The sequence below is a fragment of the Camelus dromedarius genome, chromosome 1 (genome assembly GCF_036321535.1).
Source record: "Camelus dromedarius isolate mCamDro1 chromosome 1, mCamDro1.pat, whole genome shotgun sequence".
NCBI lineage: Eukaryota > Metazoa > Chordata > Mammalia > Artiodactyla > Camelidae > Camelus > Camelus dromedarius.
Genome location: NC_087436.1, coordinates 75,720,251 through 75,732,791, shown reverse-complemented (window position 1 = coordinate 75,732,791; position 12,541 = coordinate 75,720,251). Strand labels below are relative to the sequence as shown.

The 12,541-nt window shown below is 40.8% G+C and overlaps 1 protein-coding gene and 1 long non-coding RNA gene across 2 annotated transcripts in view; one reads left to right on the top strand and one right to left on the bottom strand.

Annotated features, from left to right (window-relative positions):
• ANXA3 (annexin A3) overlaps positions 1 to 8,819 on the bottom strand; it is a 47,305-nt gene extending 38,486 nt beyond the window's left edge. The window contains exons 1-2 of the mRNA XM_031432527.2: positions 8,681 to 8,819; positions 5,885 to 5,937 (exon numbers count right to left, since the gene is read on the bottom strand). Coding sequence (XP_031288387.1) covers positions 5,885 to 5,899 — 15 coding nt within the window. The 5' untranslated portion in view covers positions 5,900 to 5,937; positions 8,681 to 8,819. The remainder of the gene's footprint in view (positions 1 to 5,884; positions 5,938 to 8,680) is intronic.
• Positions 7,733 to 12,541, top strand: LOC135321280 (uncharacterized). The gene is made up of 3 exons (XR_010380871.1): positions 7,733 to 8,071; positions 9,998 to 10,173; positions 11,745 to 12,541. It is a non-coding gene; the product is annotated as an uncharacterized LOC135321280 (long non-coding RNA).

Here is a 12,541-nt window from a genome sequence, read left to right as displayed (position 1 = left end):
TAGGTACTTGCTGCTTTAATTGTGTAACTACCGTTTGACTGAACTCCTTCAAGGCAAAGTTCGTAGGCATCATCCTTATGGGAAGTTACATTTTTATAAAATTTCTTTTACCCCTTGGTTCCAGAAAAACTCTGTGTTCTCCTTCCTCATTTTGCAAATTAGAGTTTGGAGTGGGGAAGGGAGTGTGTACAGTAGGTTAGGAAGTTATCATGGTTCATGATGATTATAATGACAATGAGCTAATTTAGAAACATCATACTAGCATAATAAAAATACTAATTTGAGAGTTCAAACAAGTAGTAATTGCATTCATTATAATTCTGTAAAAGTTAGACATTGACCCAAGAGAAAAAAGCTCGGAGTAGGAGAAACCAGCACTGTAGAAGGCACGTGTGGGAAAAAACCTGCTATAGTATCTGCAGAAGAAATGTCCCAACACATTCTAAGTTGTGGAATGCCTGAGTGCTTGCTATAGATGTAACGGCAACATGTGACAAGAGACCTTGAGTCCACAGAGCACAGACTGTTAAGATACCAGGCCCCCTCGTCGGGGCGAAGCGGTCCACGCCCTCCCTGAGCAGAGACACACAGGCTCCCCCGCTGTCTGAAGGCAGAGCGTTCGCATGAAACCTTTCGGAACCCGAAATGGCATAAAGCCAAGAGTACCCTGATATTCGAAAGTTCACATTACATCACTTCGATTTTAAGAAAGACCTACATTAATACGGCAACGGCACAAAAGCAGAAATCCACTTTGGATTTCTTTCGGTGAGGGAGGCAGGTACGGGCGTACCTCGTCTTTGTGGCACTTCGCTGTATTGCTCTTTGCAGATCCTACAGTTTTTACAAATTGAGGTTTGTGACAACCCTGAATCAACCAGGACCATCAGTGCCATTTTTCCAACACCATTTTGCTCACTTCGTGTCTCTGTGTCATGTTTTGGTAATTCTAGCAATATTTAAACTTTTTCATTATTACTATATTTGTTTTGGTGATTCGTGATCAGTGATCTTTGATGTCACTCTTGCAAAAAGACTACAACTCCCTGAAGGCTCAGATGATAGTTAGCATTTTCTAGCAATAAAGTATTTTAAAATTAAGGTACACACATTGCTTTTTTAGACAATGCTATTGTACACAACAGACTACATAGTGTAAACATAAATTTTTATTGCTGTTGATTTGCCATGCTGTGTTGGTTTCTGGTGTACAGCAAAGTGGTTAAGTTACACATATATTATATATTCTTTTTCAGATTAATTTCCATTATAGGTTATTACAAAGTATTGAATATAACTTTTTATTGGCTACATTCCCCACATTGAGGCTTATTTTATAGCTAATAATTTGTATTTCTTATGCCCCATCCCTCACTTGTAATTACTAGCTTGTTCTCTATATCTGTGAGTCTGCTTCTTTTTTGTTATAGTCACCAGTTTGTTGTATTTTTTATACTCCACATACACATCATACCATATATTATTTGTCTTTGACTTACTGCACTTGGCATAATGCCCTCCAGGTCCATCCATGTTGCTGCAAATGGCCACATTTTATTCTTTTTTATGGCTGAGTAATATTCCGGGGTGTGTGTGTGTGTGTGTGTGTGTGTGTGTGTGTGTGTGTGTGTGTTGTGTGTGTGTGTGTATCACATCCTCTTTATCCAGTCATCTGTTGATGGGTGCTTAGGTTGTTTCCTTGGCAATTGTAAATCATACTGCTATGAACATTGGGGTACATGTATCTTTTCAAATGAGTGTTTTTGGTTTTTTTTAGGATATATACCTAGGAGTAGAATTGCTCGGTCATATGGTAGTTCTATTTTTAGTTTTTAGAGAAAATTCCATATTGTTTTCCATAGTGGCTACACCAATTTACATTTCCACCAACAGTGTTTGAGGGTTCCCTTTTCTCCACATTCCTGCCAACATTTGCTATTTGTGGTCTTTGTGATGACAGCCATTCTAACAGGTGTGAGGTGATATCTCACTGTGGCTTAATTTGCATTTCTCTGATGACTATCAGTGTTGCACATCTTTTCACGTGCCTGTTGGCTATCTGTATGTCTTTTTTGGAAAAAAGTCTATTCAGGTCTTTTGTCCAGTTTTTAATTTGGTTGCTTGTTCTTTTGATGTAAAGTTGTATGAGCTGTTGACGTATTTTGGATATTAACTCCTTATCAGTCATAACAATAGCAAATATTTTCTCCCATTTAGTAAGTTGTCTTTTCATTTTGTCAATGGTTTCCTTTGCTGTGCAAAGGCTTTTAAGTCTAATTAGGCCTCAATTGTTTATTTCTGCTTTTACTTCCATTGCTTTAGAAGACAGATCCAAAAAAAATTGCTACAATTTATGTCAAAGACTGTTCTGGCAATGTTTTCTTCTAGGAGTTCTATGGTTTCCAAAACATAACTTCTATACGCACTGGGAAACCAAAAAATTTATTGAGATATTGGCTTTATTGCAGTGGTCTGGAACCAAACGTGCAATATCTCTAAGGTGTGCCTATACTAATGTAGGTCTTTCCTAAAAACAAAGTGGTGTAATGCAAACTTTTGAAAAATGCGGCTACCCATATTCAAAAATTTTAAACAAAGGAAGTAGTAATGCAACATCTGAAACAATGAGAGGGTTGCAACACTTCTAGATAGAATATACAGACCTAGGAAACCCGCTACTCTTTCATCTTCAACGGTAATGTACTGAAATTCCAACCAAAGTCCTCCCTTCGATCATATCACTCCAATAAACTCACTGCACACTGGTAACCACAAATCATCTACAGTTTTGTAGAAAAGCATAGATTTGGTTGCTCACTTGTGTTTGGGTGTGTATGTGCTTTTGTGTGTAAGAGACAAACAGAGAACAGATAAAACTTAGTGATAAGAGTACTTACAGAAATCTGAGGGGTTTTTTTAAAATTGTGGTTTAAAAAAAAGTATAACATACAATGTACCACTTTGAACATTTTTAAGTGTAAAGTTCAGCAGTAGTGAGAATATTCATACTCAGAGCTCTAGAACTTAACTTTTTCATGGCACAGAACTACAATTCTATACGCATTAAGCAACAAACCCCTCTTCCCCCTCCCCCAGACCCTGGCAACCACAATTCTATTTCTGTCTCTATGAATTTAGGTATCTCAGATAAATGAGATCATATACTATTTTGTCTTTTTATTACTGACTCATTTCATTTAGCATAATGTCCTCAAGGTTCATCTAGGTTGTAGCGTGTATCCAAATTTTTTTTGGAATATTTTGAGGAAGCACCATCCTGTTTTCTAGAGTAGTTCTGAATTGTTTTTAATATTTGCTCTCAGAGATCTCACTCATACATGTTAGTTCTTTAATTTGAGAGAGGAGGAAAACAAAAAACAAAAAGCAAGGTAGCGGGAGGCCCTCTTTGGCTGGGGCCTCTTTCTTTACTAGAGCCCCCCCAATGCCCAGCTTCCCCTTTCTGGTCTGTCCCCTCCCCTTCTCTCCCACCGCCCAATGTCCAATGCTATCATCCCCTTGTGGTGGGCAGAACCATGGCTCCCAACTACAATGCCCACACCATGACCCTTGGACCCCCATGAATGTGTTATGTTATATGACTAAAGGGACTTTGCAGATGTAACTAAAGGTCCCAAACCTTAAAACAAGGACATTGTCCTGGATGGGTGGGCTCAAACTAATCATGTGAGATATAACAGTAGCAAACTATCTCCAGCTGGAGAAAGTAGAGGAATGTGGAGGAGAGATGCCCCAGGAGGGTGAGCTGTAGAAGCTGCAAGTTCGAGAAGGATTCCAGGCACCATCGCTGTTCTGAGATGTCAGGAGCCATGTACAAGGACTGGCAGAGGTCTTGAGGAGATAAGGACAACCCTGCCGACAGCCAGCAAGGGACCCAGTCTCACAACTGAAAGGAACTCAATTTTGCCAATAACCAAAACAAGCTCAGAGGTGGATTCCTCCCAAAGTCTCTAGAAAGGACCATAGCCCTGCCAACTCCTTGATCTTAGTGCCATGAGAAGCACTTGGGCTCTAACACATAGAACTGTGTGGAGATACTACATGGGTGTTGTCTTCAGCTGCTAGGTCTGTGGGAATTGCTCATGGAGGCAGCAGGAAATGAACACACACTCTCACACTCTCCTGGCTCTCCTGGCTCTTCAGAAATGTGCCGTGACTTTGAAGGTGTCCCTGGAGAGCTTGACCAACTCACTGGATGTCGACTTACTAATGGACGAAGGCAAGAAGGAAACTCTTTTTTTTTTTTTTTAAACGCCAGCATTTTGAAGAGTTGCATTTTTTTCATCTGACTCTACTAGATATCCAAGACAGTAGTAGGAACTTCAGACCTGGAAAGGGCGTGTCAGCCCACTGGCCAGTGACAAGGAATAATTTGGGACCAAGCAAAGCATCATAGCAGCACATCTCCCACTGTCACCACACATGCCAAGGGCTGCTCACATCTCCATGTGAGTTACTCTTTAAGGCTCTCTGCCCCTCACTTATGAAATATAATATCTTTTCATCAGTATAAAAAAATCAGAGCACAGAAGGTGATGCATTGAAAATAAAAGTGCTCCTGCTCACAGTTCCCTCTTTCCAGAAAATTTTCATGTAATACCGTCTTTGTGTATATATTTTTCCTTTTCTTTTTTCTTTCTTTTAAACGGAATCACAATGTACATACTATTCTGAAACTTGATTTTTTTTGATTAATATATCTTTGGGCATTTTTTATATCGATATATAGAGAGCTGATCCATTCTTTCCTTTTTTTAAAATGATGATATAAAATGGCTGTAAGTTACAACTGAGTAATTTCATACCCCATGGATGGCTATTTATGCTATGTGTACATTTTCATTAACACAAATGAATGTCCTAAGGCCTATATTGTTTCAACCTTACGCAAGTATACCTATTTGATAAATACCCAGAAGTGGAATCACTGGGTTACAGGGGGTGTGTGTTTAAACACCGATAGGTATTGCCAAAATGCCATCCTGAAGACTGCCACGCTGACTCTCCCACAAACAGGTGTGAGCATGCCTGCTTTGTCCACATCTTCTGTAACACTGGTCTCCTTACAATTTTTTCACCTTTACCAATACTTAGGTAGAAATGGATTCTCATTGTGTTATTTACATTTCTTTACTTCTCATGTTTCTTGGACATTTATCATTCTTTTCATATCCTAGTCATGTCCCTTATAAACTTTTCCATACTGAGTTCATTTTTCTCATTGATTTATTTGTTATTTTTATGCTAAAGAAATGAGTCTTTTGTCAAATGTGCTGCAAATATTTTTCCCCTATGGGTCATCAGTATTGTTTGCCATCATGAATTATAAATTTGTATATAGTTAAATAGATCGATATTTTTCTTTTAGGCTCTTGGTATGTATCATGGTTGTACCTGCCTTCCCTACTCCAAGATTATTTTTTAAATTCACCCATATTTTAACTCTTTCATTTCAGTATTTTCTCCATCTGTAATTTTAGTTCAATGTAAGAAAGGAGAAGGAATACAAATTTACTTTTTCCCCCAAATGGCTAGAAGTTTTCCTAACATCATTTATTGAATATGTCACTGTCTCCTCTTTGATATGAAATGTTATCTTTTTCATATAATAAATTCCCAAATCACATACTCAATTTATTCTGTTATTGACCCCTATGCTTTGGTGTCAGTACAAATTATTTTAACTATGTATTTTTATTAATACATTTAATATGTTCTTATTTTTAGACATCCTCCAGTGGGCATGTTAATTTCTTCACATGACCCTTTTATCAACTTTCAAAGTTTCTTCTTAATATTTTGACTTTTTGTATTTTGATTTGACTCAGATAACTTACTGTGTTATGAAGGCTTAGTTTTTACTTACCCAGATAGATGCCATGCTATCCCACCTTTGTCTTGAGTTGAGATCACACTAGCCTATTAAAGGAAAATAGAAGTACTGAATGGTATAAATCTGAGATTCAGAACACCATAATCTCAGGCTAACCTTTAATCTCTAAGCCAGTAGACAGAAGTCAAGATTCAAAGAGAAACCATCTCAGGAAGAGGATGTATCTCCATCTGGTAAACAAACATTTACTGAGCACCTACTGTCTACAACGGACCGTGCTAGACCTGTGAAAGGCCCAAAATAAGATAGAAAAAATAAATTTCTGTACTTAAAGAGGTTTGCAAAGGTTTCCTGGAAAGCTAATTTTTGACTCATTTAAAATCCAGAACTACATTGATTGTTGATTTCTTTTAACTACTGTCATAGGGAACAACCACAAAAACCTGTCCCTGTATTCAGTTTTTTTTTTTTTTTCAGTTTCATTCCTTGTGTTTGTGAAATCTCTGTTTACATTTTACAAGGCTCCAAGTCTACAGCCTGTTATAAATAGGCATGCGTGCTCTTTAAGGAAGGTCCAGTCCTCCATGGAGCCTATAGGTGAAAAAGGGCAATCCTTTGATGGAGCCCTGACTGAGAACTCAGACACACTTTCCATATGTAAACATTATTTAAACATGCTGGCAAATCTCCAGGGTTGACTTAGAAATAAAAGTTGCTCCTTCCCTTCCTGGGAACAAAATATTCTAAAAATTCAGTGTTCGTCCCAGAGCAAAGTTCAAAAGGAAATGACACTATTAGTCTCTGAAAATATTTAGCCTTAATTTTCTCAGACTCTCTGTAGGGGAGGGTAGTCGGCTCTCTAGTTACAGGGTCTAACACTACATTCCCCTACATATACAGTGAATACTGTGTCATTATCATAACATTAGTTCTGGTTTTGCCTTTTAAAGCTAGACACAATTATTTGAGCCTCAGTTTCCTCATCTGTAAAAAGGGGAGAGGAGAGCTGTTGCTGGCATTAAATGAAATAACATGTATAATAATATCGGCTAAAGTTTTGACTTATTACTATGTTGCAGGTAATACGAAAAAATATTTTTTAAAAAAACACTTTAAGGTCAATTCTGAAAGGCTAGAGATTTTTGTCATGCTTGTTCACTGGGGCATAGAAAGTACTAAAAAATGCTTATTAAATTAATGAATGATTTAATAAAAGCCTCACAACAATCTAGGGGAGCTGTGTATCACTAATAACACCTCCACTTTGTATACGAAGCAGCTGGGGCACAGAGAGGTACAGTTGGTCCAAAGGTATCCGCAGTTCCAAGTCCCTCCCCTCTAGCCCGCAGAGCCCAAATTCCGCGCATGCGCAAGTCCCTCACGTGAAATGGCGCGGTACAGTCGGTTCCCTGTACCCGCGGGCTCTGCATGCGGATTCTACCAGTCGCAGTTTGGCGCGAAACCCGGGGCTACGGAGGGCCAGCTGTATCTCTGTGCCACCCCTACTGAACCGAGTAAGTCACACTCCGAAGAAATGTATTTAACCCCCAAGCTTCTGCCTGACCCAAGTACCCGGCCTATACAATGTCAAAGCTGATGCTACGTATGGATCCAGTATAATTTGTAAATTACGAGTATTTATTACTGATTTAAGTTTTAAGAAGAGAAGAATTACTCTCAAGTGGAGGCCAAATGGCCTAACAACAGAACTTTAAGCATCCTGTTTGTAAAGAGATTATAGAGTGCTTGCATCATTTCCTTTACTTCCTCCTTGTTCCCATTATTTCAGCAGGTGTCTCTACACAACCACACGGTTCTGAGAACAAAGTTCTGGTTTTCTTTACATCTTTGAGTTCCCTTTTTCGTCAGTCTTAAGTTTTCTGCCTTCATGAAAGCCAATGGCAGTATCTTCACAGAATAATGCTTTTATGAGTTACAATCTTCATGATGTTGATTTTTAATAAGTCTCCGCCCAGAGGGCAGAGTCTAGCTATCTGCGCAGAACACAAATCCTTGGAAAAAGACTTAGCCCGGGCGGCGTACCTTCTTATCAGCAGCCAGAGGGGCCTACTGCGACCCAGAACCTTCTAGATCCTGTGAAAACCAGTTTCCTATATGTGGTCACTTGCTATCAAGTACTCAGATCAACTATCTGCTGACTCAAATGCGAGGGGAATGATTCATGCCCAGTGAATCAGACTCTTGCAATCAAAGAAAAAGGTGAGTCCTTTCAAGGAAACGCCGACTTCTCCCAATGCCCAGTATCTAAATACACCTTTCTTCTACCTCCTAAAAGAATTAGACGAAATAAAAATAAACGGCCTCCGCGAAGAAGAGGACGTGCTCACAAGGATGGGTGGGGTTCCAAGTGCTCAGAATGGTGCTTGGAGCCAGCCCCTCCTAAGGCTCTGGGGACGGAAGACCATCCCGACTCCCCTCTCTTTCTATGTTCCCAAGACCCTGAGGGTTGGGGAGGCAAAGATAGCCAACTGGACCCCTGCGCGGCTAGCTGTGAGGAAAAGCCAGGGGTCTAGGGCGCCGGGAACAGCTGGCTGTCAGCTTGCGCCCCTCCCTGACCAGAACTGGGTGACCCCTCCAGGGCAGGCACTTCTGCTCCCCTGGGCCTCAGCTTCCTGGATTCTGAAAAGCGGGTCGTGGAGTCCAAGCCCCAGGCGGGTGGGTGTGCGAGGTGGAAACCAGCCCGCTGCTGGCCCAGGGCTCCGCTGCGCTTGTTGGGGAACCAGCCGAAGCGCGCCGATAGCTCCAAGCGGCGGGGCAGCAGGCGCGGCCGGCGAGGCTCGGGGCGACGCGAGGGGAGGCTGAACTTACCTGGAGCGAGGCCTCGGGAACCCGCGGGCGGAAGAGCGGCCAGCGAGAGTGTGCGGTCCGGCCGCTGCTGCTCCGCGCTCGCTCCCGCCCGCCCTTGACCCGGACCGCACCCCTTCCTCCCGCCCCTCCTCCGGCCTCCCGGCTCCACCTGATCGCCCCCGGGGAGGACCGGAAAGGGGAAGCCGCGCCCTGCGGCCGCTGGGAATCCAGTCCTGCACACGCGCGCCCTCAGCCCTTCGCCTCTGCGGACTCTGGGGTCTGAACTTTCCCGCCTCGTCTCCCATCGTCCTCATCCCATTTCCTCGATTTTCACTTCTCCTTCACATATGAAGTTTTTCTTCAAACTTACTGCAGCCTAATCACCTCCCAAAGACCTCCCTCCAAGTACTATTGCTCTAGGGATTAGGATTTCAACGGATTAATTCTGGGGGCACACAAACATTCAGATCATAGCAACCAAGTTATAATAACTCCCACAGTCTCTCCTTAAAAACTTTGCTATTAAAAATTTTAATTGTAAAGTATTTTAAAGATACCTAGAATAAATGATTATGTTATAATATTTATACCTATGTATTTACCACCCAGCATTATCATATCTTAAACATTAGACTATATTCTTTCAGAATGTTTTCAAGACATTTAAAAAATTATATTGGTACAGCTGATGTTCCTTTTGTGCCCTTTCTGATCCACTTCCCTCACTCTTTCTCCAAAGTTGATATGGTATTATTATTCTCATGTATGTTGTTTTTACTTGTTTCAAAAATATTGATATAGCCATCAAATTATATGATTCTGTTTAGCAGATTTTTAAACTTTAAATAAATGGTATCATGATGCATGTTCTGCCACTGGCTCTTCGTGGTCAATGCTAGCTGCTCTGATAGCTACCATTGTTCATTCCTTTTAACTGCTGTAGAGTATTCCATTTATGGTTCTATCATGGTTTACTCCTGCTGATGGGTATTACATCATTTCAATATTTGCTACTTTGAATAATGTTGTGGTGAACATTATTATATATAACTTCTTGTTCACAGGTGTGTGTCAGTGACATTACAATCTGAAAATAAAATAAGGCAAAGAAGAGGGAAAACATTTGAATGAGTGGCTTAGGGAGTGATTGGTTACTAGGAGAAGATGTGAATAATCATGCAGATTAGGTTACTTCAATGATTAGTTTTTAAATGGGGCTATACGCTGAAAATTTTCAGAAGGTTGGACAAAAGTATGGGTTAGCTACTGCCACCATAATGCTGTATAACAAACTACCCTCAAACACAGGGGCTTAAAACGAATCATTTATTCTTCCAGCTTGGCTGAGGTGGCTCTGTTTCACATGTCCATTCTGGTCCAATCTGAAGGGGCAATGACCACCTGGAGGAAGCTCTTCTCCTGGCAATGTCAGCGTACAAGTACAGCCAACTACACAAGCACCTCTCAAGCCTTTGCTTGCATCATGGCTGCCAGCATCCTATTGGCCAAAGCAGGTAACAAGACTGAGCCCAGAGGCAAAGGAGAGGAAAGTGTACTCTGTCCGTGGTGGATGAGGCAGGGAAGGGATAGTTCTGAGCAATAAACTTACCTATTTTAGCAGCCAACGGAGAGGTGTTGGGGAGGGGTTGGGAGCTCACAACATGGCCAAGCTCTGTCAAATGGAACAGGGGCAACTAGAGAAGCCCCCACATCCAATATTCAGGCCTGAGGACAGGCAGAAATGTTGAAGGTCTCAAGATCCCAGGAGAGATTTAGACTGGACATAAGAATTTCCTTGGGAAGAAAAAAACTCAACCAATAAACCAAAATATTATTTTGGTGCTTGGAACTACAGAATCATCAATAATTTAACTATCATTTTTTAAGCACCTACTATTCTTAATAGTTTGCACACATCCTCTTATTTAGTTTTCACCCCAACCAGATGAGGTAAGTCCTATTTTGTATTATTTTTAAGAGTTGCATAAATTGGACAGCCTGAGTGAGACCCTGGCTCAAGTTCACACAGCCAGTAAATCATGTAGTTGAGATTCAAACCAGGCAACTTGGCTCCAAAACACATGGCTACAATGTACTGCTTATAAATCTACATATAATGCCAAAAGATTGACCCAAGGGGCCCCTGAGGAATGGGGAGGGGGTGGGGAGAGAAAGAACTGGCCAGCAATCTAGGTGAAACCATTCTTCTTTTAAGTTCAAAAGCTCTATAGTTATATATGTATTTTCTACCAGTTGAAACTGACATTATTCATGGCCCCCGTCAGCTCAGTAGACAGGGAAGACATATAGACTAAATGGGTGCACGTGTCGAGTGGGTCCCTTCTATTTCTGAAAGTAAATCTTTGAACAGAAGAGACAGTCTGCTGGTTCACATGCACAAAATGCAGCGTACTATTTACAGTTCTGTATTTTGTTTTTCCCTCTTCTCAATTACTTGATTGCTTTTTGATCAAAGCAGAGGTGTGGATTTACTTCAATCAAAATGTATCAGTAAATATTTATGGACTGCACGCTAGCTGTAGGGTACTGTGTTAAGTGTTATGGAACATTAAACAGAAATAAGAAGACAGTTTGGATATCAATGAGTTTAAAATCTAAATGGAGTTAAGACAAACTCATGCAAAACTGAAGTCAGTAATCTGTGATGCTTTGTAGTTTTTGTGTGTAATGTTAGATTCTGGGAAAATGACTTGAAACATTGCAGCTTTAGGAGAAAAGTCACACCAAGGAGACTGGGACAGTCAAAGAAGGAGGCAATGCAGTTTGAAGGCTTTGAACATTATCACTTGAATGAATCATCACTTGTTTAAAAATTTTTAAATTAGTGAGCCCCCCTATTTCTCAATGATGGCGTAAAGTTGTGCTACTTCCACTGCTGATATCCTGAGAAAAGCTTTTGTGAAAATATTAACTGGAAGAAAAAGATTAGGACTCATGAATCGTCGTTTAGAGGTTTGTAAATTTTGATTTGGTTCATCTACTTTCAGTAACTTAACTGTCAGAATGCATTTTTTCCCCTAGTCTTTCAGCAGGATAATCCATGATGTTTTTGTAACCAATCCAGGTGCTGTTTTGACTCAGAGGAAAGTCACCAAAGTGGACTGCTGTTTACAAGCCCAAGAGGCAAGAGCATAGTCCTCAAAGCTGGGTCCCAGAACCTGGGAACCTACTGGAAATGCAAATTCTCTCAGACCCTACTGTAGACCTCCTGTTTAATAAGCTGTCTGGGTAATTCTGATGCACCCTAAAGTATGAGAACCACTGGTTTCAAAGGACATTCTTCCTTAAATAGAAGAAAAGCTACAATGGAGGAAGGAGAGAGGCGGGCTTGCTTGTAAAGCCAGTGTACCGGGAGCTCACCAGATTTCAAAATCTAAAGTGATGAGCTTTCTGCCAAGACAGAAGATAGGGTGTTCTGTACTATAATTCCTGACTCCCATTCAGAGACCATCACGATAAACTATGAAGTCCCATCTCATTCTGGAAAGTTCTGAGATTAGCATGGGGGCAACTGGGTATGTATTAAGAACCTATTATTTATGCGAGACTCTGAGTAATGCACTCGGCATGCATGGTCTTACTTCACATTTACAGACCAGCTTAAATTAGGCGTGATCACTTCTCTTTTTCAAATACCAGGACAGGCTCAGAGGGATTCAGCAACGTCCACAAGTTGTGTCCCACACAACCAGGAAAAGACAGAGCTGAATTTATAGCCAGAAGGAAGTGAGTAACAGGTGGTGTTTACGTGTAAGATTTATATCAATTGTTCCAGGTTCAGGGTTGAATCTCCTTGGTTTCAGGATGGCAACTCTAAAATAAAACGCTCTCTAACCTTTTTTTTTTTTTTTTTTTTGAGTT